The sequence below is a fragment of the Elgaria multicarinata genome, chromosome 1, assembly GCF_023053635.1.
Source record: "Elgaria multicarinata webbii isolate HBS135686 ecotype San Diego chromosome 1, rElgMul1.1.pri, whole genome shotgun sequence".
In the NCBI taxonomy this organism is placed as follows: Eukaryota; Metazoa; Chordata; class Lepidosauria; order Squamata; family Anguidae; genus Elgaria; species Elgaria multicarinata.
Genome location: NC_086171.1, coordinates 217,839,984 through 217,865,187, shown reverse-complemented (window position 1 = coordinate 217,865,187; position 25,204 = coordinate 217,839,984). Strand labels below are relative to the sequence as shown.

Here is a 25,204-nt window from a genome sequence, read left to right as displayed (position 1 = left end):
GGGGTATGAGGTTTGTTTTACTGAAGAAAATTGTACTATAAAACAGGGAAACAAGGTGTGTGTGCAGGGAATAATGAAAGAATCTTTGTATGTGATTAATACTTGTACAAAAAATGAAGTTGTAGCCAGCAAAGTCACAACAAAAACAATAGCCAATTGCAAACCACACCAAGAGTGTATCCATTTAACTCATAAAAGGTTTGGTCATGCTAACTATAAAATAATTTCTAAGATTCCAGAATTGTGTGAAGGGGTGAAAATCAAACCATGTTCTAACTATGTAGAATGTAATGTATGCAGTGAAACCAAGTGTCATAAGTCAAACATTCCAAAACACAGTGAGAGAACAACAAAAAGAATTTTTGAATTAATACATGCAGATCTTGCAGGTCCTTTTGAGACAAGTCAAGGAGGAAACAGATTTTTCTTGTCTATTGTTGATGATTACAGTAGATTTGGATTTGTGTATGTGTTAAAACAGAAGAGTGAAACTTTTGGAAAGTTCAAAGCGTTTGTTAAGTGGAGTAAAAATAGATTTAAAGAACCTATAGCTAATCTAAGAACGGACCGGGGAGGTGAATTTCTTAGCAACCAATTTAAAAAATTCCTCAGTGATGAGGGTATACAACATGACCTTACTGCTCCATATTCACCATTTCAAAATGGAGTTGCAGAAAGGAAAAACAGAACCTTGCAGAACATGTTAAGAGCTCTATTGAAAGAGTCAGGATTGTCTAACCTGTTCTGGGCAGAAGCTTTGTCCACCTCAAATTATTTGTTAAACAGGCTTTACCACTCTGTACATGAAAAAACCCCATATGAAATGTTTTACAAAAGAAAACCTAGAGTGTCACATATAAGGGTTTTTGGAAGTAAATGTTTTGCTCATGTTCAGAAAGAAAACAGACCAGGAAAGCTAGCTCAAAGAGGTTTGGAATGTAAACTGTTGGGATATGATACACAAACAAAAGGCTATCGTTTGTGGTCTCCATATCACAAAAGTGTAATTGTGAGCAGAGATGTAGTTTTTCATGAACAAATGCAGGAAACAAAACAGTATGTAAGTTTGCCTGTAGAACAGAAAGCTGTAGAAACAGAAGAAATTCCTGAACAATCTCAGCAAGAGAGGGAGGGGGAAGAAACTGTAGAGGAGGAAACTATGCCTGTAACTATGCCAAGAGGATCAGAAAGGGAACGCAAAGCTCCAATTCGTTATTCAGATGAATACCAAAGCAAACAGGTTTCTCATAGAGCTTTACTAATAGCCTATGAACCTACTTCATTTGAGGAAATTCAGGAAATGGAACCTACAGAAGCTCAGGGCTGGCATGAAGCAATGTCAGAGGAAATCAGAGCAATGGAAAAAAATGAAACGTGGGAGCTAGTACCTTTACCTGAAGGTCTTAAAGCCATTAACAGTAAATGGGTATTCAAAGTAAAACAAAATGAGGAAGGACAGGTGGAACGTTCAATGGTAAAACACAAAGAGATGCTTTTAAAGCTGGGTCTCAGATTGTAACACAATTTAAACAACATGCGCAAGAGGAGGACTGTTAAGTATATGAAAAGAAATACTTGCTTAGTCATTAAAATTGTGTGTGTATGGCTATCTCAGGGTTAAACAGAGAAAGTCTATCTGTGGGCAATTACCTTGAGATAGAGGCTGTTCTGGGAACCTTGCCAAGATTCTAAGTTAGCCTCATCACAGCTGTATGTAATGTAGATAAGAATTGTGTAGATCTGTATATAGTTTCTCACTTGTGTAAAATGGAACTGATCACTGCTTACTGATCACTGCTCTATAATCACTGCTCTCTGTGTATGCCTCAGTGTGCTGATCTGAACTGATCTGAATTGAACTGCACAGAAGCCTGAAGGAAATAAACCAGCTCTGCTGTGTAAGACCTGCGTGATGTGTGTTTGTTTCTGAGCACAAACAGAGTTCCAGAGAGGAGAAAAGTTCTGGCACAATAACCCAACAGGCCTGAGTTCGATCCCAGCAGAAGCTGGTTTCAGGCAGCCAGCTCGGGTCGACTCAGCCTCCCATCCTCCCGAGGTCGGTAAAATGAGTACCCAGTTAGCTGGGGGAAAGGTAATAATGGCCGGGGAAGGCAATGGCAAACCACCCCGCTATAAGGCCTGCCAAGAAAACGTCAGTGAAAGCTGGCGTCCCTCCAAGAGTCAGTAATGACTCAGTGCTTGCACGAGAGGAGGAATGACCATTAAGCATTAGCAACATCAGAAACGTTGGAAGCAGCTTTATACTGAGTGAGACTCTGGCTCCATCTAGCCCAGTACTGTCGACACTGACTGGCAGCAGCGACTCTCCCAGGGTTTCAGGCTGGAGTCTTTCCCAGCCCAAACCTGGAGATGTTGGAGACTGAACCTGGGACCTTCTGCATGCAAAGGAGGGGCTCTACCAGTGAGCCGCAGCCCCTCCCATTAACTAGCCCCCCTCCCTGTTACTCCCTAAGTAACAATAAAAGTGATGCCACTTGATAGATCCATGGCCATTGCCAGAATTTTGTGAACCGCCCAGAGAGCTTCGGCTATTGGGCGGTATAAAAATGTAATAAATAAATAAAAATAAATAAATAAATTATGCTCCGTTTGGCCCACTGAAAAGTCATAGAATCATAGAATAGTAGAGTTGGAAGGGGCCTATAAGGCCATCAAGTCCACCCCCTGCTCAAGTCTGGGCTGACTGTCCTGAAATGTCCAGGTGAAAAGGCGGCCGCCCAATGCACGGAAAGCTGTAAACTTCCACTGGCCAGCAGTAGTGGGAAGAGGCAGCCCCCACCCCCACCCCCACCCCACGCCCGGTTGCAAGCCAGACAGAGCCCTCCTTTCACACCGCCCTCCGCTGATGCCCACAAGCAATGGAAACGTTGCTGGTCTGGCTGGCGGAGCTGCTTTGCCCTCCAGGGAGCAAGCCGGGGGGGGGGGGAGTGCCCCGTCACACGTTGCCCTCCCGCCCCTCCGGCCACAGTGACCGGCAGCCTTCCTTGCAAGGGGCATTTCGGGTGCTGCTTCCCATTCTGAGCGGCCTTCATCCCGGACTCACACTGGCTCCTTGGTCACCCCACCCTTGTTGTGGAGTCAAGTTCTCCGACCAAAAGTACACATGAGCTCAGAAGCCGGACAGAGCTGCTTGTCTTCCCTCGTTCAGCGGGGCCTCCTGGGCACAGCCCCGCCCCCAACGACTGGGACATGACTGGAGAAGCTGCAGCCGAGAACCCGGCCCGGCCACGGCTCCCTTCAGCCGCCCGAGCCATTACTCAGCTCCCCTGGGACTGAGAACAGAAATAGCTGTTTCTCCTCCACCGCCTTGTTCCTAGACAGGGTCAAGGAGTCCTCCTTTCTTCCCTCCCTCCCTCCCTCCCTCCGACAGCTGCTAATTCAGCCCTGCACAGACTTCCCGGGCGTGGGGACGGGCGTCTTTCTCCATGGGACGCGCCCGCAGGAGCTGTTTGTCCTGAGCTGGCTGCCCAAACAGTGCGGCCTGCGCAGACCATCGCCACCCCCGGTGGCTGATCAATAAAGCCTTCTTGTTGGACAGCGAGGTGGCAGGGAGCGAGGAGCCCAGCCGCGCCTCAGGCATGCACTCCCCCGCAGGCTTCCTGAACCTGAGGTTTGCAAGCTGACAGAGACACAAGCCCTTTCATCCAGGGGGCATGAATCAAGGATCGTACTGTTTGCTCCCCACCTTGGGACGGGTGGGACGAAACACCAGGACAAGGCGTCGGCTCCTCTTGTCCAGAGGTCAATTATCCTTTTCCTACCAGGCGTTTACAGGGCACGATCCCCCGGGGCTGCTTCCAGACTAGAACCTTTGAACCGTGCTGAGAAGCTGCAGTTGTGCTGTCAGCGGGGAAGGGGTCCAAAGAGAACATGATTTTCCCCATGAGATGTGCAATCTCCTGTTCACACAGCAAAGGGAAGCTGGGTGAGGGGGAATCATACCTGCTTTTCCAAGCCTGAGAGAACCTCCTGCGTTCTTTTGGGCAACAACCCTTTTCCTGCATAGCAACATTCACTCGTTTTACTTCTGAATGAGCACGCACCGAACTGGATGGACAAAAATGACCCATACTCCTCCACTATAAGATCATTGCTCGTGATATGGGGGCAAACTGGTACCAACCAGCTGCACGGTGAAGCCAGGAGGCAGGCCGGAACAGAAATGGATGAAAGGAGCCTGAGAGAAGCTCATCCTATACCTAGAATCATAGAATCCTAGAACAGTAGAGTTGGAAGGGGCCTACAAGGCCATTGAGTCTTGTAGGCCCCTTCCAATCGAGCAGAACGACAATGGAACCAGTGACCTAGGGAGGTTGTGGGCTCTCCCACACGAGAGGCCTTCAAGAGGCAGCTGGACAACCCTCTGTCGGGGATGCTTTAGGGTGGATTCCTGCATTGAGCAGGGGGTTGGACTTGATGGCCTTGTAGGCCCCTTCCAACTCTGCTATTCTATGATTCTATAACTAGGGTGACCATATGAAAAGAAGGACAGGGCTCCTGTAACTTTAACAGTAATGTAGAAAAGGGAGTTTCAGCAGCTGTCAATTGAAGAGGGTGACATTCCCTCTTCGTCACAACAATTAAAGCTACACTAGCTATAGTAGAGTGGCCAGATACAAAAGAGGGCAGGGCTTCTGCAGCTTTAACTGTTGTGATGAAGAGGGAATTTCACCCTCTTCAATTCACACCTGCTGAAACTCCCTTTTCTATATTACTGTTAAAGATGCAGGAGCCCTGTCCTCCTTTTCATATGGTCACCCTACTATAACCCCCTGCTCAATGCAGGAATCCACCCTAAAGCATCCCTGACAGAGGGCTGTCCAGCTGCCTCTTGAAGGCCTCTAGTGTGGGAGAGCCCACAACCTCCCTAAGTCACTGGTTCCATTGTCGTACTGCTCTAACAGTCAGGAAGTCATAGAATCATAGAATAGCAGAGTTGGGAGGGGCCTACAAGGCCATGGAGTCCAACCCCCTGCTCAAGGCAGGAATCCACCCTAAAGCATCCCTGACAGAGGGTTGTCCAGCTGCCTCTTGAAGGCCTCTAGTGTGGGAGAGCCCACAACCTCCCTAGGTCACTGGTTCCATTGTCGTACTGCTCTAACAGTGAGAGCTGCTCAAAATGGATATCTGAGCACTGCATGATGATGATGGTGATGCTTTAGGCTCAGCTGCAATTGTTCTGCTTTCGTTATTTTACTCGTCCAGTGACCAAGGAGAGAGCAGTCTGGGAGGCAAAGGCACAGTGCAGCACGGAGAACTCTGGGAAAGGCCAACCAGAGAGCTCCCTGCCTTTGTTTCCCTCCAGACCGGGAAGCCCAGCCACAGTCAACAGCTTCCGAGGTCCAAGGAGAACCCAGCCGGCCCTTTGCATCCGCTGACTCCCTTACGGAACTGGCAGCTGCAATGGCATCCTCTGGCCAGCTCCAACGGTGGCACAGAGGTCACCATGAGAAATGCCCACTGGGGAGTAAGGGGCCTGGGATGGCCAGGGGGTGCTGCTGTCAGAACCACCCGTTTGAGAGCCCCCTCAGGCCCCTGGCCATCTTTTTAACCAGGCAAGTAAATGCAGCAAGCACAGAGACCTGGACGTGGCCCTCTTGATGTCGCGGACAATCCTGGAGCTAGCGCTGAAGACTTTGCCAGCTGAGCTCAGCTTTGGGCTATTCGGCTTTCTTTGTTTTCTCTGGCAAGATAACAAGGAGAGGATGAACTCGCCCAGAGGCCTGCTTCCTTGCAAAGGCACACAGGACAAGGCAGAGGAGTGTGGGAAAGGCCGACCGACCGGAGAGCGTCCTCCTTTTGCTTCCTGCCCCTGAACGTTTTTGCTCCACCACCGGCTGCCTGAGGCACAGAGATAAAGCGAGAGCCGGGGCGTTTGGAGGCTGCCAGCTCCTCCTCCTCCTCTTCCCTTCCCTTCCCATCCCAGAGAGGACCAAGATGGGCTTCCAGACGGAGGGCTACTAGTGCTTGTGCAGCTATCCTGTCTTTTCCTCCTGGAGGGATTTTCTGTGATAAGAAGAAAGCCTGGGAGGGTTACAGGTGGGAGACGGTCACATCTGGATGTACACACACACACACACACACGCACACACCTGGATGTACACACCCCAACCGTAAAATTCTGTGATTGAAGAAGAGTAATTCACAATAAAAGCCTCATAATCACTCAGATGAACAACGCTGTAGGCATTAATCAATTAATTAGAGTGATAAGTCGTTTACGGATATGGGATAAGGAACGCCTCCTCCCATATGTACCTGCCTGGACCTTAAGATCATCTACAGGGGCCCTTCTCCATGAGCCCCTGCCAAAGGAAGTGAGGCAGGTGGCTACTAGAAGGAGGGCTTTCTCCGCTGTGGCACCCCGGCTGAGGAATGAGCTCCCCAGAGAGGTCCACCTGGCGCCTACACTGTACTGCTTTCATCGCCAGCTGAAGACTGTTTTATTCTCTCAGTATTTTAACACTTAATTTTAACTTAAATTTAAATTTTACTGTTTTAACTCTGTATTTTAATTTTATATCAATTTTGCTGAGTGGTTTTATCCTGGTTGTGCTTTTTATACTGTATTTTGTATTTGTGCTTTTAACCTGTTGGTTGTTTTATTATGGTTTTAACTTTTGTGAGCCGCCCAGAGAGCTTCGGCTATTGGGCGGTATAAAAATGTAATAAATAAATAAATAAATAAATATGTCCTTAATCACCTTTAATCATATATATATGAGAGCCAATGTGTTTTAGTGGCTAGAGTGCTGGACTGGGAGTCAGGAGAGCCGGGTTCTAGTCCCCACTTGGCCATGGAAGCTCACTGGGTGACTTTGGGCCGGTCACAGACTCTCAGCCCAACCCACCTCACAGGGTTGTTGTTGTGAGGATAAAATGGAAAGGAGGAGGAGGATTATGTACGCCGCCTTGGGTTCCTTGCAGGAAAAAAGGAGGGATATAAATGCAATAATACATACATAAATATTTAATCTGGATTTTAATTTTTCTCTGAGAGAGGGGGCCAGTCTGAGTGCCTCAGGTGTGTTTTCTTGACTAGTGGTTTTAAATAGGGTGACCCTATGAAAAGGAGAACTCCTGTATCTTTAACAGTTGCATAGAAAAGGGAATTTCAGCAGGTGTCATTTGTATGCATGGTGAAATTCCCTGTTCATCACAACAGTTAAAGCTGCAGGAGCCCTGCCCTCTTGACCAGATGAGGGCTGGGCTCCTGCAGCTTTAACTATTGTGATGAAAAGGGAATTTCACCAGGTGCTTTGTGCATACAAATGACAGCTGCTGAAATTCCCTTCTCTATGCAACTGTTAAAGATACAAGAGCCCTGTCCTCCTTTTCATAGGGTCACCCTATTTTAAATCCCAGTTGCTAATTTAACTGGTTTATTCCCAAAGATGACATGCAGCTCCCTAACAGGGCTCAGCAGGCCAGCCCTGCAGTGGGGTTCTCCCACCCCACCTCTCCTCTGGAACAGGTGGGGTGGGACGTCCTGTGGAGGGAAATCCCTGGGTGCATCAAATAGGGGCAGGGGCACAAATAAACCATTGGAAAATAAGCAAAAATAAAGAAAACGGCCAAAAATGTGCCTTTGCCCATAGCCTAAAATGCACAATTGTGCAGATGCAAATTCAAGGAGAAAGTTTTATTCCAGTTCTATATCTCCCTCCAGGTCCTTCAAGATAAGTGCAGGAGTGACATACATCCCCCTCTGGAGGAATCCTCTTCAGAGGATGATCCAGAACTCTCTGGGCCACCTATCTTAGAGTAGGGTGACCCTATGAAAAGCAGGACAGGGCTGCTGTATCTTTAACAGTTGCAAAGAAAAGGGAATTTCAGCAGTTGTCATTTGTATATATGGGGAACCTGGTGAAATTCCATCTTCATCACAACAGTTAAAGGTGCAGGAGCTATACTAGAGTGACGAGATTTAAAAGAGGGCAGGGCACCTGCAGTTTTAACTGTGGGGATGAAGAGGAAATTTAACCAGCTTCCACACATATATATATATATATATATATATATATATATATATATATATGACACCTGCTGAAATTCTCTTTTCAATACAACTTTTAAAGATACAGGAGCGCTGTCCTCCTTTTCATAGGGTCACCCTATCTTAGAGGAGCTACCGTCTTGCTTCACCAGGCCTTGAGGCAAATCGGGGGCCTCTGGCCCTTGGGAGAGGCTGCGTCCAGAACATTCCTCTGAGATGCAGAGACCTATCATGTCTCTGAGGGGAGACATGATGGCACTCTTCAAAGACTTAAAAGGTCGTCACACAGAGGAGGGCCAGGATCTCTTCTCGATCCTCCCAGACTGCAGGACACGGAATAACGGGCTCAAGTTACAGGAAGCCAGATTCTGGCTGGACATCAGGAAAAACTTCCTGACTGTTAGAGCAGTAAAACAATGGAATCAGTTGTCTGGTGAGGTTGTGGCCTCTCCCACACTAGAGGCCTTCAAGAGGCAGCTGGACAACCATCTGTCAGGGATGCTGATTCCTGCCTTGAGCAGGGGGTTGGACTTGATGGCCTTGTAGGCCCCTTCCAGATCTGCTATTCTATGATTCTATGGGTGCTCAGGTTTAAAAGCCGCCCGTTCCAGGCGGAGCGTTGCTGGAACAGTATCTTTTCTCCAGCACCCAGGGCTCACATTGCTTTCGTGTCTCTCTAGGACCACTGGACGGACTTTGGGAATCGCTTTCCATACGCCTGTATCTTTAACAGTTGCATAGAAAAGGGAATCCAAGCAGGTGTCCTTTGCATGCATGCAACACTGGGTGACATTCCATCACAACAGTGAAAGCTGCAGGAGCTATACTAGAGTGACCAGATTTTAAAGAGGACAGGGCTCCTGCAGCTTTAACTGTGGTGAGGAAGAGGGAATTTCACCAGGTTCTCCATATCTACAAATGACACCTGCTGAAATTCCCTTTTCTATGTAACTGTGAAAGATACAGGAGCCCTGTCCTCCTTTTCATAGGGTCACCCTACTGCAGATAGACCAATGGCCTTGGTCAGTATAGAGCAGCTTGCAGGCCCGATAGGTACCACAGTCAAGTCACAGGAAATGCCGTCTTTCCTTTTTGACTTCTGGAATGTTTTCTCTTCTGAAAGAACTGGGCATGTTTAGCCTGGAGAAGAGAAGATGGAGGGGAGACATGAGAGCACTCTTCAAATACTTAAAAGGTTGTCATACAGAGGAGGGCCAGGATCTCTTCTAGATCCTCCCAGAGTGCAGGACACGGAATAATGGGCTCAAGTGACAGGAAGCCAGATTCCGGCTGGACAGCAGGAAAAACCTCCTGACTGTTAGAGCAGTACGACAATGGAACCAGTGACCTAGGGAGGTGGTGGTCTCTCCCACACTAGAGGCTTTCAAGAGGCAGCTGGACAACCCTCTGTCAGGGATGCTTTAGGGTGGATTCCTGCATTGAGCAGGGGGTTGGACTAAATGGCCTTGTAGGCCCCTTCCAACTCTGCTATTCTATGATTCTATCAATTCGTGTGGCTTTCTCCCCCAACCTCCAGATGTATTTGGGCTGCCCGTGCTAGCTGGGGCTCTGGCGGGCGTCAGGCTGGGGAAGGAGGCATTATTTCTCCCCCATCCACCCCCCCCCAGCTATTGCCTATTGAGAAATCCAGTCACCAGCTCTGAAGTCCTTTGCGTGGATTCTTGGGGGCGCTCAGTGAAAGCACCTCCTGCTCATTGGAGAGGATTCCAAAGCGAACACATTCTGGGACTGCAGATAGGCAAAGGAAACAGTCATTGACTCAGCCAGATCTTCTACATTTGGGGAGGCTTTTGCTGCGCTTGGTATTTTCACCTCTGAATGAAGGCTAAGCTTAGACCACGTGCAGCCCAGGACAGGAGTGGTCTCAAAAACGCTAGCGGTGGTCTTCTTGTTTTCCTTCACTCTAAGCCTGCCAACCATTCTTTCTGTCAAAACTGGCCAGTGACTCCATCATTTCTTTCTTTCCTTTTTTAAAATCATAACTGATGCCAAATTTCTGTTATTGTTTGCATCATCCTGCCATGGACAATGAGGGAAAGAAAAACACAGATGAGGCCAGGTTGTTGCCAGGGCCTCCTTGCTTTGATGTTGGGACTCACAAGCTCCTGGCGGGGAAAGGGCGTCACGCTTGTGGAATTTCCCAGTGGTGCGCTGGGGATACATTTGGGGGCAGCGAGTCCAGAGGTGTTGCAAAAGCAAACAAACTGGGACTTGTGGAGGAAGCAGAGATTTCTGCAGAAACGGAGATGGGGAGAGAGAAGGCTCAGAGCGTGCCTGGGTGTTTTGTGTGGATGGGGAGCGTTGGGTGGAACAGTCCTCTCAGAGACACGTGGGAGAGACAGGGAGATGGGGTGGAAATGGAGCTGCAGGGATGGAGTAGGCAGGACAAGAGGAGGCATTTCTCTACGTTTTATACCCTCCAACTCGTTCTTTCACTGTATGTATCATGCTACTAGAATATATTGAATTAAAAGTTGACCTACAAAGCTTTTCACTGTCTAGCTCCTTCCTATCTCTCCTCTCTCATCTCACACTATTGCCCCGCTCGTGCTCTTCGCTCCTCTGATGCCATGTTTCTCGCCTGCCCAAGGGCCTCTACTTCCCTTGCTCGGCTTCGTCCATTTTCTTCTGCTGCTCCTTATGCCTGGAACGCTCTTCCAGAACATTTGAGAACTACAAGTTCAACCGCAGCTTTTAAAGCTCAGCTAAAAACTTTTCTTTTTCCTAAAGCTTTTAAAACTTGATTTTGTTCTGACTTTATACTGTTAGTTTTACCCTACCCAGTGCCTGTTTACCCTACCCTGTGCCTGTTTGCATTCTCTTCCCCTCCTTATTGTTTTATTATGGTTTTATTAGAATGTAAGCCTATGCGGCAGGGTCTTGCTATTTACTGTTTTACTCTGTACAGCACCATGTACATTGATGGTGCTATATAAATAAATAAATTAATAATAATAATAATAATAATAATAATAATAATAAAAGTGTGCTCCCTAATAAATAATCAATATATGAAATCCAGCCCCCAAAGTCCTGTACTGTCATCTCCCACACTAGAGGCCTTCAAAAGGCAGCTGGACAACCATCTTTCAGGGATGCTTTAGGCTGGATTCCTGCTTTGTGCAGGGGGTTGGACTCGATGGCCTCAGAGGCCCCTTCCAACTCTACGATTCTATGATATGTGGGCGAGAGATTTCACTTTTACCAGCAGCGTGCTTGACACAAATTTAGCTTTTCCTGGAATGGAGATAAGTAGTGGGTAAAGATTGTCCTACTTGGTTGATTAACTTCTCAACCTCTTTTTCCCTCTGGTTGCTGCTCTTCAGTCTATTACTTACTCCCGTCTCTTCCTTCACCCATCACGCCCACCTGTGGTCTGCCTGTACATCAACTCCCCTATTGTGAGGGATTTTAAACCCAGCCAAACTGTCAATTTCACCTTTCCTCACCAATACTCAATTGCGAACATTCTGCTGCTGCTGCTATCCTTGTTCCCTGCTCTGCTGCAATGTTGGTGACATCATACCAGCTTAGCCAATCAGTGCCAGAAGCTCCACTGTTGTAAACACAATACAATCCAGGTTGCTGTTTAGCAGTGTTTGGTTGGTCTACAGAGGGCCCCTTGCTCTTCCTCAGCCAATGGTGGGGGCTTGGGCATGTGGTCTGAAGCAGCCTCTGCATGAATGCCCCGAGCGAGCCCACCAACCCTCTAGGCAATTAGTTCCATTTCATCAAACTGCTGTAACCGATTCTCCTAACGCTCAGCCAAAATCCTGCCCCCTGTAACTTAAGCCCTTTCGGTCTAGCCCATCCGCCTGGCATAGCAGAGAATACATTTTCCCTGTTCCTATGTGAGAGCTATCCGGGTCTTTGAAGCTCCCCCTCTCCTCGCTCCCCCGTCCCCCTTCCATCTCTTCATCCCGTTCCAATTGACCTCCACAGTACATCCTTCTACATCCTTCTTAAAGTGGGTGAAGTGGAACTATTATTTCCTGCATCTTGGAAACTATTAGCATTTTTGGTAGCTATATCACACCGTGATTGACTCATTTGTATTACCGGAACTGGGAGAGGTTAGCCTCTCCCAGCTTTGCCTGCTGGGTACTCAGTGCAGCGCCAACATAAACTTGAGGATCAGGGGGGAGCATTGTTGTGGTCTCCAGGAATTCTGTCTCCCTCTCTAGGCTGCTTGTCCATTCGAGTGCCAATCTTGAGTTCTTGTACTCTTGGGTGTTGGATACCCGGGACAGATAGGGATTCTCCTGGTGTACCGCCCACCCAACAGCCCATCAATCTCCCTACCTGAGCTTATGGAGGTGGTCTTGCATTGAGTACTGAGAACACCTAGGATGATGCTTGTGGGGGATCTCAACTTCCATGCCAGGACTGCATGGGCATGATCTCTTCTCGATCCTCCCAGAGTGCAGGACACGGAATAACGGGCTCAAGTTAAAGGAAGCCAGATTCTGGCTGGACATAAGGAAAAACTTCCTCACTGTTAGAGCAGTACAACCGTGGAACCCGTTACCTAGGGAGGTTGTGGGCTCTCCCACACTGGAGGCATTCAAGAAGCAACTGGACAACCATCTGTCAGGGATGCTTTTAGGGTGGATTCCAGCATGGAGCAGGGGATTGGACTTGATGGCCTAATAGGCGCCTTCCAAGTCTACTGTTCTATGATTCTATGACTTCATGGCTGCCATTACAACCATGGAGCTGTCCTAACATGTCTTCAGCCCAGTAAATTTGGTTTGTCTTTCTCGACTGAACAGAAGGCTGGTGATTTGAAAGTGGGAGGAATCATCATCTATGTCATTGTCATGGTGGGAGACTTCCCAATGTGGAGACTCTCTGCACGCTTTCCCTTCCACAAGGATGGGGGGACCTATTAAAATGGTCCCACCATGGAGGCTAATGGATTCTGATGGATTCCAAAGGGCTCTGAGGGATTCTTCTGCTGGACTTGCTGGAGCTCCCATTGAAGTCCTGGTCTCTGTGGAATGCAGCTTTTCTGAGTGGGTCATGGCCTGGGAGAGAGACGATGGAAACCTACCTAACCTGGATCAGGAAGATGTTGACAGCTAAGGACCAGTTGTCCACACTCACTTCCTGCTCAAGGTGGTCAAGTCAGTGGTAAAGGCATAGAATCATAGAATAGCAGAGTTGTAAGGGGCCTACAAGGACATTGAGTCCAACCCCCTGCTCAAGGCAGGAATCCACCCTAAAGCATCCCTGTCAGATGGCTGTCCAGCTGCGTCTTGAATGCCTCTAGTGTGGGAGAGCCCACAACCTCCCTAGGGAACTGATTCCATTGTCGCACTGCTCTAACAGTCAGGAAGTTTTTCCTGATGTCCAGCTAGAATCTGGCTTCCTTTAACTTGAGCCTGTTATTCCGTGTCCAGCACTCTGGGAGGATCGAGAAGAGATCCTGGCCCTCCTCTGTGTGACAACCTTTTAAGTATTTGAAGAGTGCTATCATGTCTCCCCTCCATCTTCTCTTCTCCAGGCTAAACAAGCTCAGTTCTTTCAGTCTCTCTTCATGGGGCTTTGTTTCCAGACCCCTGATCATCCTGGTTGCCCTCCTCTGAACACACTCCAGCTTGTCTGCATCCTTCTTGAATTGTGGAGCCCAGAACTGGATGCAATACTCTAGATGAGGCCTAACCAGGGCTGAATAGAGAGGAACCAGTACCTCACTAGTTTGCAGGTGTGCTGTAGGAACACCATGATCAGCAGCCTAATGGTCATCCTAGAATCCTAGAATCATAGAATAGCAGAGTTGGAAGGGGCCTACAAGGCCATCGAGTCCAATCCCCTGCTCAAGGCAGGAATCCACCCTTGGTATCTGTAAGACTGACTGCTCATTTTGAGAGAGAGTTTTGGAAACTTATGATGTCTTTGCAATATGTGTCTTCTTATTTACAAATATATAAGCAGAGCATAGTAGCCACAAATACACTCTTCCTAGTGGAGTTGCTAATTCTGAATCAGGTCCCTGCCCCTGAGGGTGTTTCAGATAAATAACAGCTATCAAAAATTATCTCCCCCTCTCCCTGCCCCTTAACTGGCTCCAGACTATTTCTCTGTCCCCTCCAACTAGCTTGGAAAAGGACACCTGTGCAAACTGTGCTGGATATCACTTTCCAAAAGCTGGAGAGCAATCCCCAGCTATCGAGAGTCCATTTCCTGTTGTCAGTTCCTATTAAGAAACTTCTGATTTATGAGCAAGCTGTCAGCCTAATGGTCAGTCAGCATCAATAACATTATATAATAGTCGCCAATTTTTATATCTAAAAGGAGAATGACAGGTAGAAGGGAACTATTAATGGAAAACCATGATGGATCCATTAAAAATACCTGCAGAAATACATTCTTCAGCTGACATTTTAAGGCAAAGCCGAAGGAACAGTGGCAAACATTTTGCAAATTCTATAAAGGTGGATGTACCCAGCAATTGAGCAATCATCTATTGATAAGCAGTATTATTATTAGTTTTAGACTAATACCGTATTTCTTCGATTGTACGACGCCATTGATTGTAAGACGCACACTAATTTCAGTACCACCAACAGAAAAAAAGCTTTGATTCTAAGAAATAATAAACGCACACGTGATTATAAGATGCACCCCATTTTTAGAGATGTTTATATGGGGGGGGGAGAGTGCGTATTAGAATCGAAGAAATACGGTATTAGTCGCCTTGAACTATTTGCGAAAAAGCTGGATACTTTCTTTTTTTAAAAGCAACAACAAATAAATCTGTATTGTTTCAATTTGTTTTGGACCCTTCAGCAAATTTGGAGACAATCTTTCAAAGCAACCTTTCACTGCTGTGACTTATGACTCAAGTCGTGACAGTGGTGGATTCCCCAAAGAACAATTATGTTGGGGGCTAAAGAACACCCACAGGCATGTTTCTGGAAGCAAGCCTGAAACGCAGCTCTGACTTGAACCATTCAGAGGGGAGCAACTGGTGGACTGAGATGCGCTCCAGGTCCAGACCTGCCATACACCTTCCAAGGCCACTTTTCAGTTTGTCATAAATTCTACTGTCCAATCCTGCACACTCAGTTCAGCGCGGCTAAACCTGGGGCTGAAACCCAGGGCCTGAGCGTCTGCACAGGATTGCAGCCTGGGCTGCCTGCCTCTGATTCAGAAGGCCAAGGAGCACTTGCCTGTCTCCACGGTGAACGTGAGCGTGTCCACTCCTTCCTGGTACGCCCTCCCAGCGAAGTGCAGGGTGACCATGAAGGGCTGCCCCCTGCGAATGACGAGGTGCTGGCAGCCCGTCTCGGAGGTCCGGTGGTCTCGATTGTTGTGCTCGCATTCCAGGTCACATGTTCCTAACTGCAGATCTGCAAGACAGAGAGCAAAAGAAGAGAGGTTTCTACAGGGGAACTGTAAAGCCGTGCTAAATCGTCTTCCTTTTCCGAGATAAAAATGGTCAGGAAAGCACCAGTACGGATGAGTGCCCCTGCCTTAAAAACTCTTGGATTTAGGAAATAGAAACCAAATGCACAGTTACAAGATGGGGGATACTTGGCTCAGCAGTACTACAAACGAGAAGGATCTTGGAGTTGTTGTAGATCACAAGCTGAATATGATCCAACAGTGCGATATGGCTGCAAGAAAGGCCAATGCTATTTAGGGCTGCATTAATAGAAGTATAGCTTCCAAATCGCGTGAGGTCCTGGTTCCTCTCTATTCGGCCCTGGTTAGGCCTCATCTAGAGTATTGCGTCCAGTTCTGCACTCCACAATTAAAGAAGGACGCAGACAAGCTGGAGCGTGTTCAGAGGAGGGCAACCAGGATGATCAGGGGTCTGGAAACAAATCCCTATGAAGAGAGACTGAAAGAACTGGGCATGCTTAGCCTGGAGAAGAGAAGATGGAGGGGAGACATACGACAATGGAATCAGTTACCTAGGGAGGTTGTGGGCTCTCCCACTTTAGAGGCCTTCAAGAGGCAGCTGGACAACCATCTGTCAGGGATGCTGTAGGGTGGATTCCTGCATTGAGCAGGGGGTTGGACTCGATGGCCTTGTAGGCCCCTTCCAACTCTGCTATTCTATGATTCTATAAAAATGGTCAGGAAAGCACCAGTACGGATAAGTGCCCCTGCCTTAAAAACTCTTGGATGATCACCAGGAGAACAATGAGGTTATTTATCTGTTGGAAATGCAGCAACTTCCTTGTCAAGTGCCTTTCTTGCTCCGGACAACACACACAGAGACACACAGACCAGAATGATGTAAAATTCTGAGAGGTTATACCTAGTTCTGCTCTTTTGCAAGAGGTGAAAGGTGCGGGTTGAGACCAAGAGCTTCTCTCTGTTGAGGTGAACTTTACCCAGTGCTGCGTTCAAACACCCATGGGAGTTGTCCATCATGTGAACAATGTACAACTTTCAATACAACTGTTAAAGATACAGGAGCCTGGTCCTCCTTTCCTTAGGGTCACCCTAATCCACCCCCTCTTGCTGGCAGCTGGTTCCTACACTAATCACCCCGTTGCTATTTTCCCTCTACACGCTTCATCTCCAACGTGAGCCAGGTTCTTGAGCCCCCTCTTCACCTTCCCTTGGGAAGAAGAACAAAGCAAAGTTTAATTGCTCTCGCTGCCGGCTCATTCTCCAAGACTTGAGATGCCTCTCTGAAATAGGTTTCCAACAGCAGCTGGGACATTTTGCCGTTTTAAAGTTCCAATTCTGCCATTTTAAAAATGTGCAACAGGCGAATAAAGAACTTCTTGTACGTTGGCCAACCAGGTGCCTCGGAAGCGTCCAAACCCCAAGCAAGACACGAGGACTGTTGCACCCCCCCCCAACTATTATTCCGAGAGGCCTCGCTGCCCCTCATTCTGGACGTTCCATATAGACCTCATCATCAACATCAGCCTTCATCACTTTTATATAGCTGCCCATCAACGCCTTTTCGCAGGGTGGTTTTAAAGCAAAACAACAACAACATTAAAATTTTAATTAATATCTCAAAACATAAAATTCAACAAAGTACTTTCCTCTCTGGTGGAAAAAAATAAAACAAGGTAGGAGCTCAAATAATGATCAAACCCAACTCACGCAGAGAGCCAAGACTTTGTTTTAAATGCCTGCTGTTTATAAGACCTTCTCTGTGGTGGCCCCCAACCCCCTGGAAAGCCCCTCCCTCATGCACTTCGGGAGGCGGAAAATGGACCATCCCTTAAAACGCCTCCCGAAAAACACATCTTTCCACATAGGCTTTCACTGGGCTGTAACTGCTGCTGGGTTTATTTTTGGTTATACACGGTATTTTGAAACTTTTAAAGCTTTACATGTGGTATTTTATGGTTTTAATTGTGAACTGCCTCAGCTACTGGGCAGTTCACTGTTTTTAATTGTGAGCCTCAGCTACTGGGCAGTATAAAAATGTAATGCAAAAATAGAAGGGGTCTTTACCTGGCACAAGAAAGATGATAAGGAAGGCGCCAGGTGAGCCTCTCTTGAGAAGCTAGTCCTCTGCTGGGTGCCCCCATGTCTCTAGAAGTCTTCAGCCTCACTTCACTTGGTGGAGACACACATAGCTAGACCTAAGGTTTATCCCTGGATCGTCCAGGGGTCAAACCTGTTCATCTAGGTGACACACAGGGGATCCAGTGCTCAGGCAGGAGCGAACCCTGGGTGATCCCAGGATAAACCTTCGGTCTAGCTGTGGCCGCAGAGCATGGCCTCTGAAGAGGACCTTAAGGTCTGGGAACGAGCCATTTGTAGGCAGACCTCTCCTCGTCATCCTCCCCTCTCCCTCATTTATTTGTCTCTCAGCCTCTTTGCAGCAACCACCATGCCATGACAGCTACAAACTCAGGAGAAGAAATCATCTCCCAGCCAATGCAGAAAGCAGCGCTGTGGCTTCTCTTCCAGAACCCAGGCCTGTTCATGGTGCAAATGTGCACCAGGGGGCATGGCGAGAACCCTGGTAAAAAGCAGCCAACTGGGCAACAGTAGGGTGACCATATGAAAAAGAAAACTGGGCTCCTGTATCTCTAACAGTTGTATTGAAAAGGAAATTTCAGCAGGTGTAATTTGTATATATGGAGAACATGGTGAAATTCCCTCTTCATCACAACAGTTAAAGCTGCAGGTGCCCTGCCCTCTTTTAAATCTGGTCACTCTAGTATAGCTCCTGCAGCTTTAACTGTTGTGATGAAGAGGGAATTTCACCATGTTCTCCATATATACAAATGACCCCTGCTGAAATTCCCTTTTCTATGCAACTGTTAAAGATACAGGAGTCCTGTTCTCCTTTCCATATGGTCACCGTAGGCAACACAGCAACTGTAGCTGATAGGTAGCGAAGATTAAAATTTGTCAACTGAAAGGCCAAAAAGCCAGCCAAAAAAACAGAAGTTTTTGTCCTCCACCCCTGGGGAACGTCATCAAAGAAAGGGATTCTGAAGTCTGACTGCAAGGTCCTTTCTTGCATTCCCACCAAACACAATCCTAAAGGCTTTTCCTTCTACGCCAGCAACACTCTTGAACTTCTGACTGTCAAGTGGGCCTCAGGCTGATGAGGCAACTGTTAGCGGTTTTACTATTTCCTCTCTGTTGACAACTTGGAGATAGTGAACCGTTGGCAAAAGGGCAGATGAGCCATGTGAGTAGAGGCACTCTTGTCTATGAATACCCAAGGCACACACAAGGGCGGAAGTCAGACTCGTGCCAAGGGAGGGGCCCACAACCTGAGGAATCACATCCACCATTGTTCTTGTGCAGTGGACAATTTGGCAGCCCTGTGTGTGTCTAGTGTACTTTGAAACAACCGGCAGCTGTAAACCGAAGTGCCGTTATTTCACGCAGGGGAAGAGACCAACGGCTCCCGCCCCGAGAGCCGACAGGAGGGATGCTTCCAAAATTACTCTCATCATCCACATTTCTCTCCAGATTTTGCAGCCGATGTATTTAGGAGTTCTGTTTGCTTTTATTCCTGAATTTTGTATAGAGCATTCTGCACACACATCTGCAATGAAGAAAGGCAGCAGGAAAGGGAACTTAGCATAATGGTACATGTTTCAGTTGCAACGGGATTCGTTTGCATGGTGTTTCACCAGCCCTCGGGAGAAAATTTGAACTCATCAGCAAAATGCCTCATAAAAAGAGTCCTGTTGCAAATATATATATTCATGTCAAGATGGCTTTTCTGCAGTGTCTCCATCAGTAACGGGGAGGGGAGCAGGCAGAGACACACATGAACCAAAGGAACTGTAAGCTACATCCAACTCTCCATATATATATATATATATATTCCAGATATATTTTTAGAAGTTCTCCTAGTTAAACCAGAATTCAGAGGTATGGAAAACATGGCAGAGTTGAACGATAATAAAGATGAAATTCTTTTGCCTCTACCTGAGGAGCAGAGCAGACGGGGTCAGCTCAAAGCACCTAGGTGTAAAACTGTATTATTATTCTGCTCTATTGAAAATTCTGATCCAAGAGTAGACCAAGGCCTTAGCTAGACCAGGCTTTATCCCGGGGCCAACCCCAGGATCGTCCCTGTGCCTCCAGATGACGCACAGGAGATCCCGGGATCAGGGAGGGATCATCCCTCCCTTGACCAGGGATACAGCCCTCCCCTTTGGGCCCACTTTTCCCATGGTCTCAGGCTGAGCCCGAGACTGCGGAGCCTGTGGCCCCTTTCCGTGGGTTTACCCAGCTCCACATGATTACTCACACAGAGCCAGGAGCCGCGCATGGGGCGCAGCGCTCCACAAGAGCACTGCGCCCATCGGGGGTAGGGTGGGGGGGAGTGGAGAAAGTAGTTAATTTTTTTTAAAAAAACCCTTACCTTTGCACACGACCATTCGTGAGCTCCATCTCCTTTAAAAAAAATGGCGGGCGTGATGCCTCTTTTCCTGAGGTCGTCGCGCCTTACGTGTAAATGGAGGAGGGATCCGGCTTCCTTTTAACTTGAGCCCGTTATTCCGTGTCCTGCACTCTGGGAGGATCGAGAAGTCCTCCACCCCGAACTTTCAGGTAGGTCTAGCTAAGGTCCAAGTTCCATAGAACATAAGAAGAACCACGCTGGATCAGACCATGGGTCGATTTAGTCCAGCATTCCGTTCGCACAGTGACCAGCGAGCTGCCAGATACGCACTGGTTCAAGTGCCCGGTGGAAGTGCATTTCCTCACACACACACACACACCTCCTTCCCACAGCAACTCCTCCACTCTCCTGAAGATGCCACACAGACAGTAAGGAGCCCCTGCTGAATGGGGTAAGACATTGTGCGTGGGGCAAAAAGGGGAATCCCCCAAAATTGGTCGGAGAAAGTTTCGCGAGCGGAGCCCCTCTTCTCACGGAAAGTCCCTTCCTCTGGATCCAACTTGGCATATGTCTCTATGCCTTCGTCTAATGCCATTTTGGAACCATCCAAATTGGTGGCCATCACTAAAACTTGCATGGTTGCCCCTCTTGGCTTATTAAATCCGGTAGGTAGGAGATGTCTGGCTGGGACCAGGAGGTTGCAAATTCCTCTTTGAAAGATGGGTGCTACCAGCCACTTAAAACGAGGCAGTAAGGCCATGTGTTCATAAACCCAGCCTGAACCCAGAAGATGAAAACAACTATAGGCCAGTTGCCAACACACCTTTCATGGACAACGTGCCCAAATGAGCAGTTGCTGATTAATTCCAGCCGCTCCAGGATGAAACTGATTTTCTAGATCCATTTCAGTCCAGTTGGAGGCCTGGATTTGGAATGGAATCTACCTTGGTTGCCCTATAGGATAATCTGTGCCAGTTGAAGGATAGAGGAAGTATGGGCAGGTTGAGAAGAGAAGATGGAGGGGAGACATGAGAGCACTCTTCAAATACTTGAAAGGTTGTCACACAGAGGAGGGCCGGGATCTCTTCTCGGTCCTCCCAGAGTGCAGGACACGGAATAACGGGCTCAAGTTAAAGGAAGCCAGATTCCGGCTGGACATCAGGAAAAACTTCCTGACTGTTAGAGCAGTGCGACAATGGGATCAGTTACCTAGGGAGGTTGTGGGCTCTCCCACACTAGAGGCCTTCAAGAGGCAGCTGGACAACCATCTGCCAGGGATGCTTTAGGGTGGATTCCTGCATTGAGCAGGGGGTTGGACTCGATGGCCTTTTAGGCCCCTTCCAACTCTGCTATTCTATGATTCTATGACCTTGTTGGTTCTCTTGGAATTCTCAGCAGTTTTCAATACCATCAGAGTATCCTTCTGGGTCGGCTGTCTGGGTTGGGATATGGGGCACCATATGCTGTAGTTTCACCAACCTGCTTTGTTCCAGAAATAAGCATTTGCACTCATTTCTGTTTTTATAAGGATACTGTTGTTTTTATGCTTTTTATGTTTTTAAGCTTTGTGTATTTGTTTTTAATGTTTACTGTTTTTAGCTTCTGTAAACCGCCCAGAGAGCTTCAGCTATGGGGTGGTATATAAATGCAATCAATCAATCAATCAATCAATCAATAAAATTTCTGGTTGCCCCAGAAGCACTAAATCTCTGTTCCACAAGTGGTTGGTGCCCGTTGTGGAAGGAAATTGGTGAGGTGCAACAGAATCTGTGTGGGAGTAGGCACCCCCAAACAGTCCATCTCATCCTGCATTCTGTTCACACAATGGCTGCCCAGCTGCCCACGGGAAACCCATGAGCAGGACATTTATTTATTTATTTATTTATTTATTGCATATACCGCCCAATAGCCAAAGCTCCTGGGTAGTGCAACAGCACCCTCCCACCCATGTTCCCCAGCAACTGGTGTATGTAGGCTTACTGCCTCTGATACTGGAGGTAGCACACAACCATCAGGGCTAGTAGCCATCAATAGCCTTCTTATCCAACCCCCTTTTAAAGCCATCCAAATTGGTAATCTTCACCACATCTTGTGGTACTGAATGTCATAGTTTAAATCTGCGCTGTGTGAACAAGTACTTCCCTTTATTCGTCTTGAATCTCCCACCCATCAGCTTCATGAGATGACCCCAGGTTGTAGTAGCACAAAAGAAAAATGTTTCCCCATCCACGTTCTCCACATCATGCTTAATTTTGTACACCTCAAGGCCATCCCATTCAACATTCTGTTTTTCAAGAACAGCACACCACTGCATTGAGCAAGGGGTTGGACTAGATAGCCTTATAGAGCCCTTTCAACTCCACTGTTCTACTATTCTATGATTCTATTCTCATATGAGTACCATTCCCAGTTGCTATTTGCTTTCGCTACCTGCTAATCAGAAGTCTATTGTTGCTATCATTCAAGTGTCCAATCCTTTTTTTTTTTAGTCATCTAAGCTAGTGGCTATTGCTACATCTTGTAGTAGTGAACCTCAAAACCATAAAGCAAATGGGCATTGTATAAAATACTTCCTTTGGTTAGTCCTGAAGCACTGCCAAATAGCTTCATTGGGTGATGCCCAGATTCTGGTGTGACACATTACTCTCTACAATGTGTTCATAATGTATGAACTTTTATTGTGATTCATCTCTCCCTACTTCCCAAAGGCTCTGCCTAATTTTTCGCTGGGAAAGGAACAAAGGTCTTTAAAATCTGCTTTGCAAGACTTTACATCAGAGCTATCCAGGAACTCACTTTTAGCACGTCTGAACTGAAGTTGCATATAAGGCATATAAGCGAGGAGCTCAGGTTTTGCAAGACCTGTTTGTGTTTGCCTGCAGAAAAGCTGAAGTGGTTTTTGCTTTGATGTAGCAAGCTGTGCTTTTGCAAAGCTGACCTTCACTACACTGAATGGTTTTCAGGAGACCTCAAATGAAAATAAAACTGGTCTGAACAAAGTGAAGAGATTGCATTTTTAAGCAAAAGTGACAGCCAGGAGTGAGAGATTTCAGTCTCTAGAACAGTCCCTGATAGAACCATTAAAGGCAGCCTAAATATAAATTAAAAACAGCGAATTAGGAATTAAGGTTGTATTTATTTATTACATTTTTATACCGCCCGATAGCTGAAGCTCTCTGGGCGGTTCAGAAAAGAGTGCTGGAACAGATGAAAGGCATATGTTAATATTCATTCAGGACAGTTTGCACTAATAAACTTAGGAAAGAAGGATCTACCCAAAGGAATTGTTAAAAATTCCCCTGATTAAAGCACCTCTTTGCATTGTGTGACACAGACTCTGACTCCACAGAAGAGATTATGAGTTTTTAAAAGAAACCCAAGGCTAGAAAGCGAAAGAGTGTATGTGTGTGAGAGAGCATTTATTGTATTTTCTTGGCCAATGCAGAAGCACGTACAGAAAAGATGCAGCTCAAACAGGAATTTTCTATCTGTGGGACTTTTGTAGGAGAACTTCTCTATGGATTATGCCCTTATATATCCAGGACATGCAGGAACTCTGAAATAAATACATATTTAATAGCTGCCTGCACAGCCCTGTGCGATTATGTTCCATGTTCAAAGTTCAAAGTTTCCTTCTGTCTTTCTTGCATTGTTGTTAGTTTAGTTTATTTTTGTCCTTAAAAGCACACATCAACAGAGGCAGTTTTGCTACAGAGAACACCGACCAATAAGGCTTCCTTTCCCCCCACAAATCGTTTCGGTGTTTTTGAGCTTGTTTCATCCTGCTTTTAAATCAAGAGTTTCTACTTTCTGCTTTTGCTTCTTTCTTTTTTTTACAGTACTTTAAATACAACTTATTGGATAGCTTAGATTAAACAAGTAAAATAACGGCAGATTATTTTTATAAGGCGGTTTTAAAGGAACTCTGCCATTTATAGAGCGAGTGAGTAAACGTAACGTGCTCGCCACTCTCCTGAGTTTGATGTGGAATTAGAAACATGAATGCACACCCTTACATGCACGCACGCACAAGGAGTGCGGGGATCCCTTTGCAATGCTCATGTTACAATTAGGCAAAAGCGTTCAGAGAAACTGAAGAGCAGCAAGCAGAAGCCAGAAGCCGTGTCGTTAGTCTGCACAGGTTTTTCTTTCTTGCTTTAGTTTTACCTTCTGCCATGTTGCTCAGCACAAGGGTCCTTTAAATTCTCTGCCCTGGATTTGCCTTCTGTTGCTCCCAGATCTGTTGCCAGCGCACCTCCCAACTCTTGTGTCCATTTATATAGTCATCCAGAGCACACACCCCTTCAGCTGGGTGGATATCAGGCCGTCAGACCGAAAGTGAGACCAAATAAAGAAAAAAGGAAAAAGAAAAAAAAAAAAAGCTATTTCCAGGAAAAAAATAAGTCTGCACTTCTTTTAACATTGAAAATGAATTAGCTGCAGGAAACGGTTGTTGATTACAAAGTCAGCGGTGACATGGAGATACGCTGCTGTTTGAGAGGGGACTTTTCTGGTTGGAGAAAGAGTCCCCTCTAGCTGGCTCATTTGGGCAGAATCTCTCCCGTGGGCCCAGGAATGGCACTGCTGATGCCCACGCAGCAAACTGGGACGCTTTGAGGAAGGCCTTCTGGATTTCTGTGGAGGCAGAAGCAGCTCCAGCTTTTAAAATCTCACTCTTCTCTGGTGAATGATCAGTGACTTGCTTCTGAGTAAACACCTATAGAACTGGATTACTGTAATGCGCTCTACTGGGGCTGCCTTTGAAGAGTGTTCGGAAACTCCAGCTGGTTCAAAGAGCTGCAGCCAGATTGTTGACCTGGGCTGGTTACAGGGAGCAGACAACTCCCCTGTTAAAACAGCTCCACTGGCTTCCAGTCTGTTTCCGGGCACAATTCAAAGTGCTGGTTATGACCTATAAAGCTCTATATGGTTCGGGTCCAGGTTATTTGAAAGAACGTATCCTCCCTTATGAGCCTGCCCGTGCTTTGAGATCTTCTGGAGAGGCCCTTCTTTCAGTCCCACCTTCTTCACAGGCATGCTTGGTGGCAACATGGGAGAGGGCCTTCTCGGTGGCTGCTCCGGTGCTCTGGAACTCTCTTCCCGGGGAAGCTAGGCTGGCTCCCTCCTTGATGGGCTTTCGGAAGCAGGCGAAAACTTGATTGTTCCGGCAGGCCTTTGGAGAATAATCTGGCCCTCCATCTATGTTAATGACTGATAATTTTGTTGTGTATTTTAAATGTTTATGGTTTTGTTCCCCCCACCCCATGTATATTTTAAACTTTGTAAGGCTGCCTTGAGGCCCAGTATTGGGCAAAAGGCAGGATACAAATAAATAAATATAATAATAATAATAATAATAATAATAA

General features: G+C 46.9%; 1 protein-coding gene across 1 annotated transcript in view; it reads right to left on the bottom strand.

Annotated features, from left to right (window-relative positions):
* The window catches only part of TGM2 (transglutaminase 2), a 76,263-nt gene extending 52,045 nt beyond the window's left edge, over positions 1-24,218 (bottom strand). Inside the window, exons 1-2 of the mRNA XM_063147485.1 lie at positions 24,006-24,218; positions 15,214-15,393 (exon numbers count right to left, since the gene is read on the bottom strand). Coding sequence (XP_063003555.1) covers positions 15,214-15,393; positions 24,006-24,015 — 190 coding nt within the window. The 5' untranslated portion in view covers positions 24,016-24,218. The remainder of the gene's footprint in view (positions 1-15,213; positions 15,394-24,005) is intronic.
* Between the last annotated feature and the right edge of the window lie 986 nt (positions 24,219-25,204).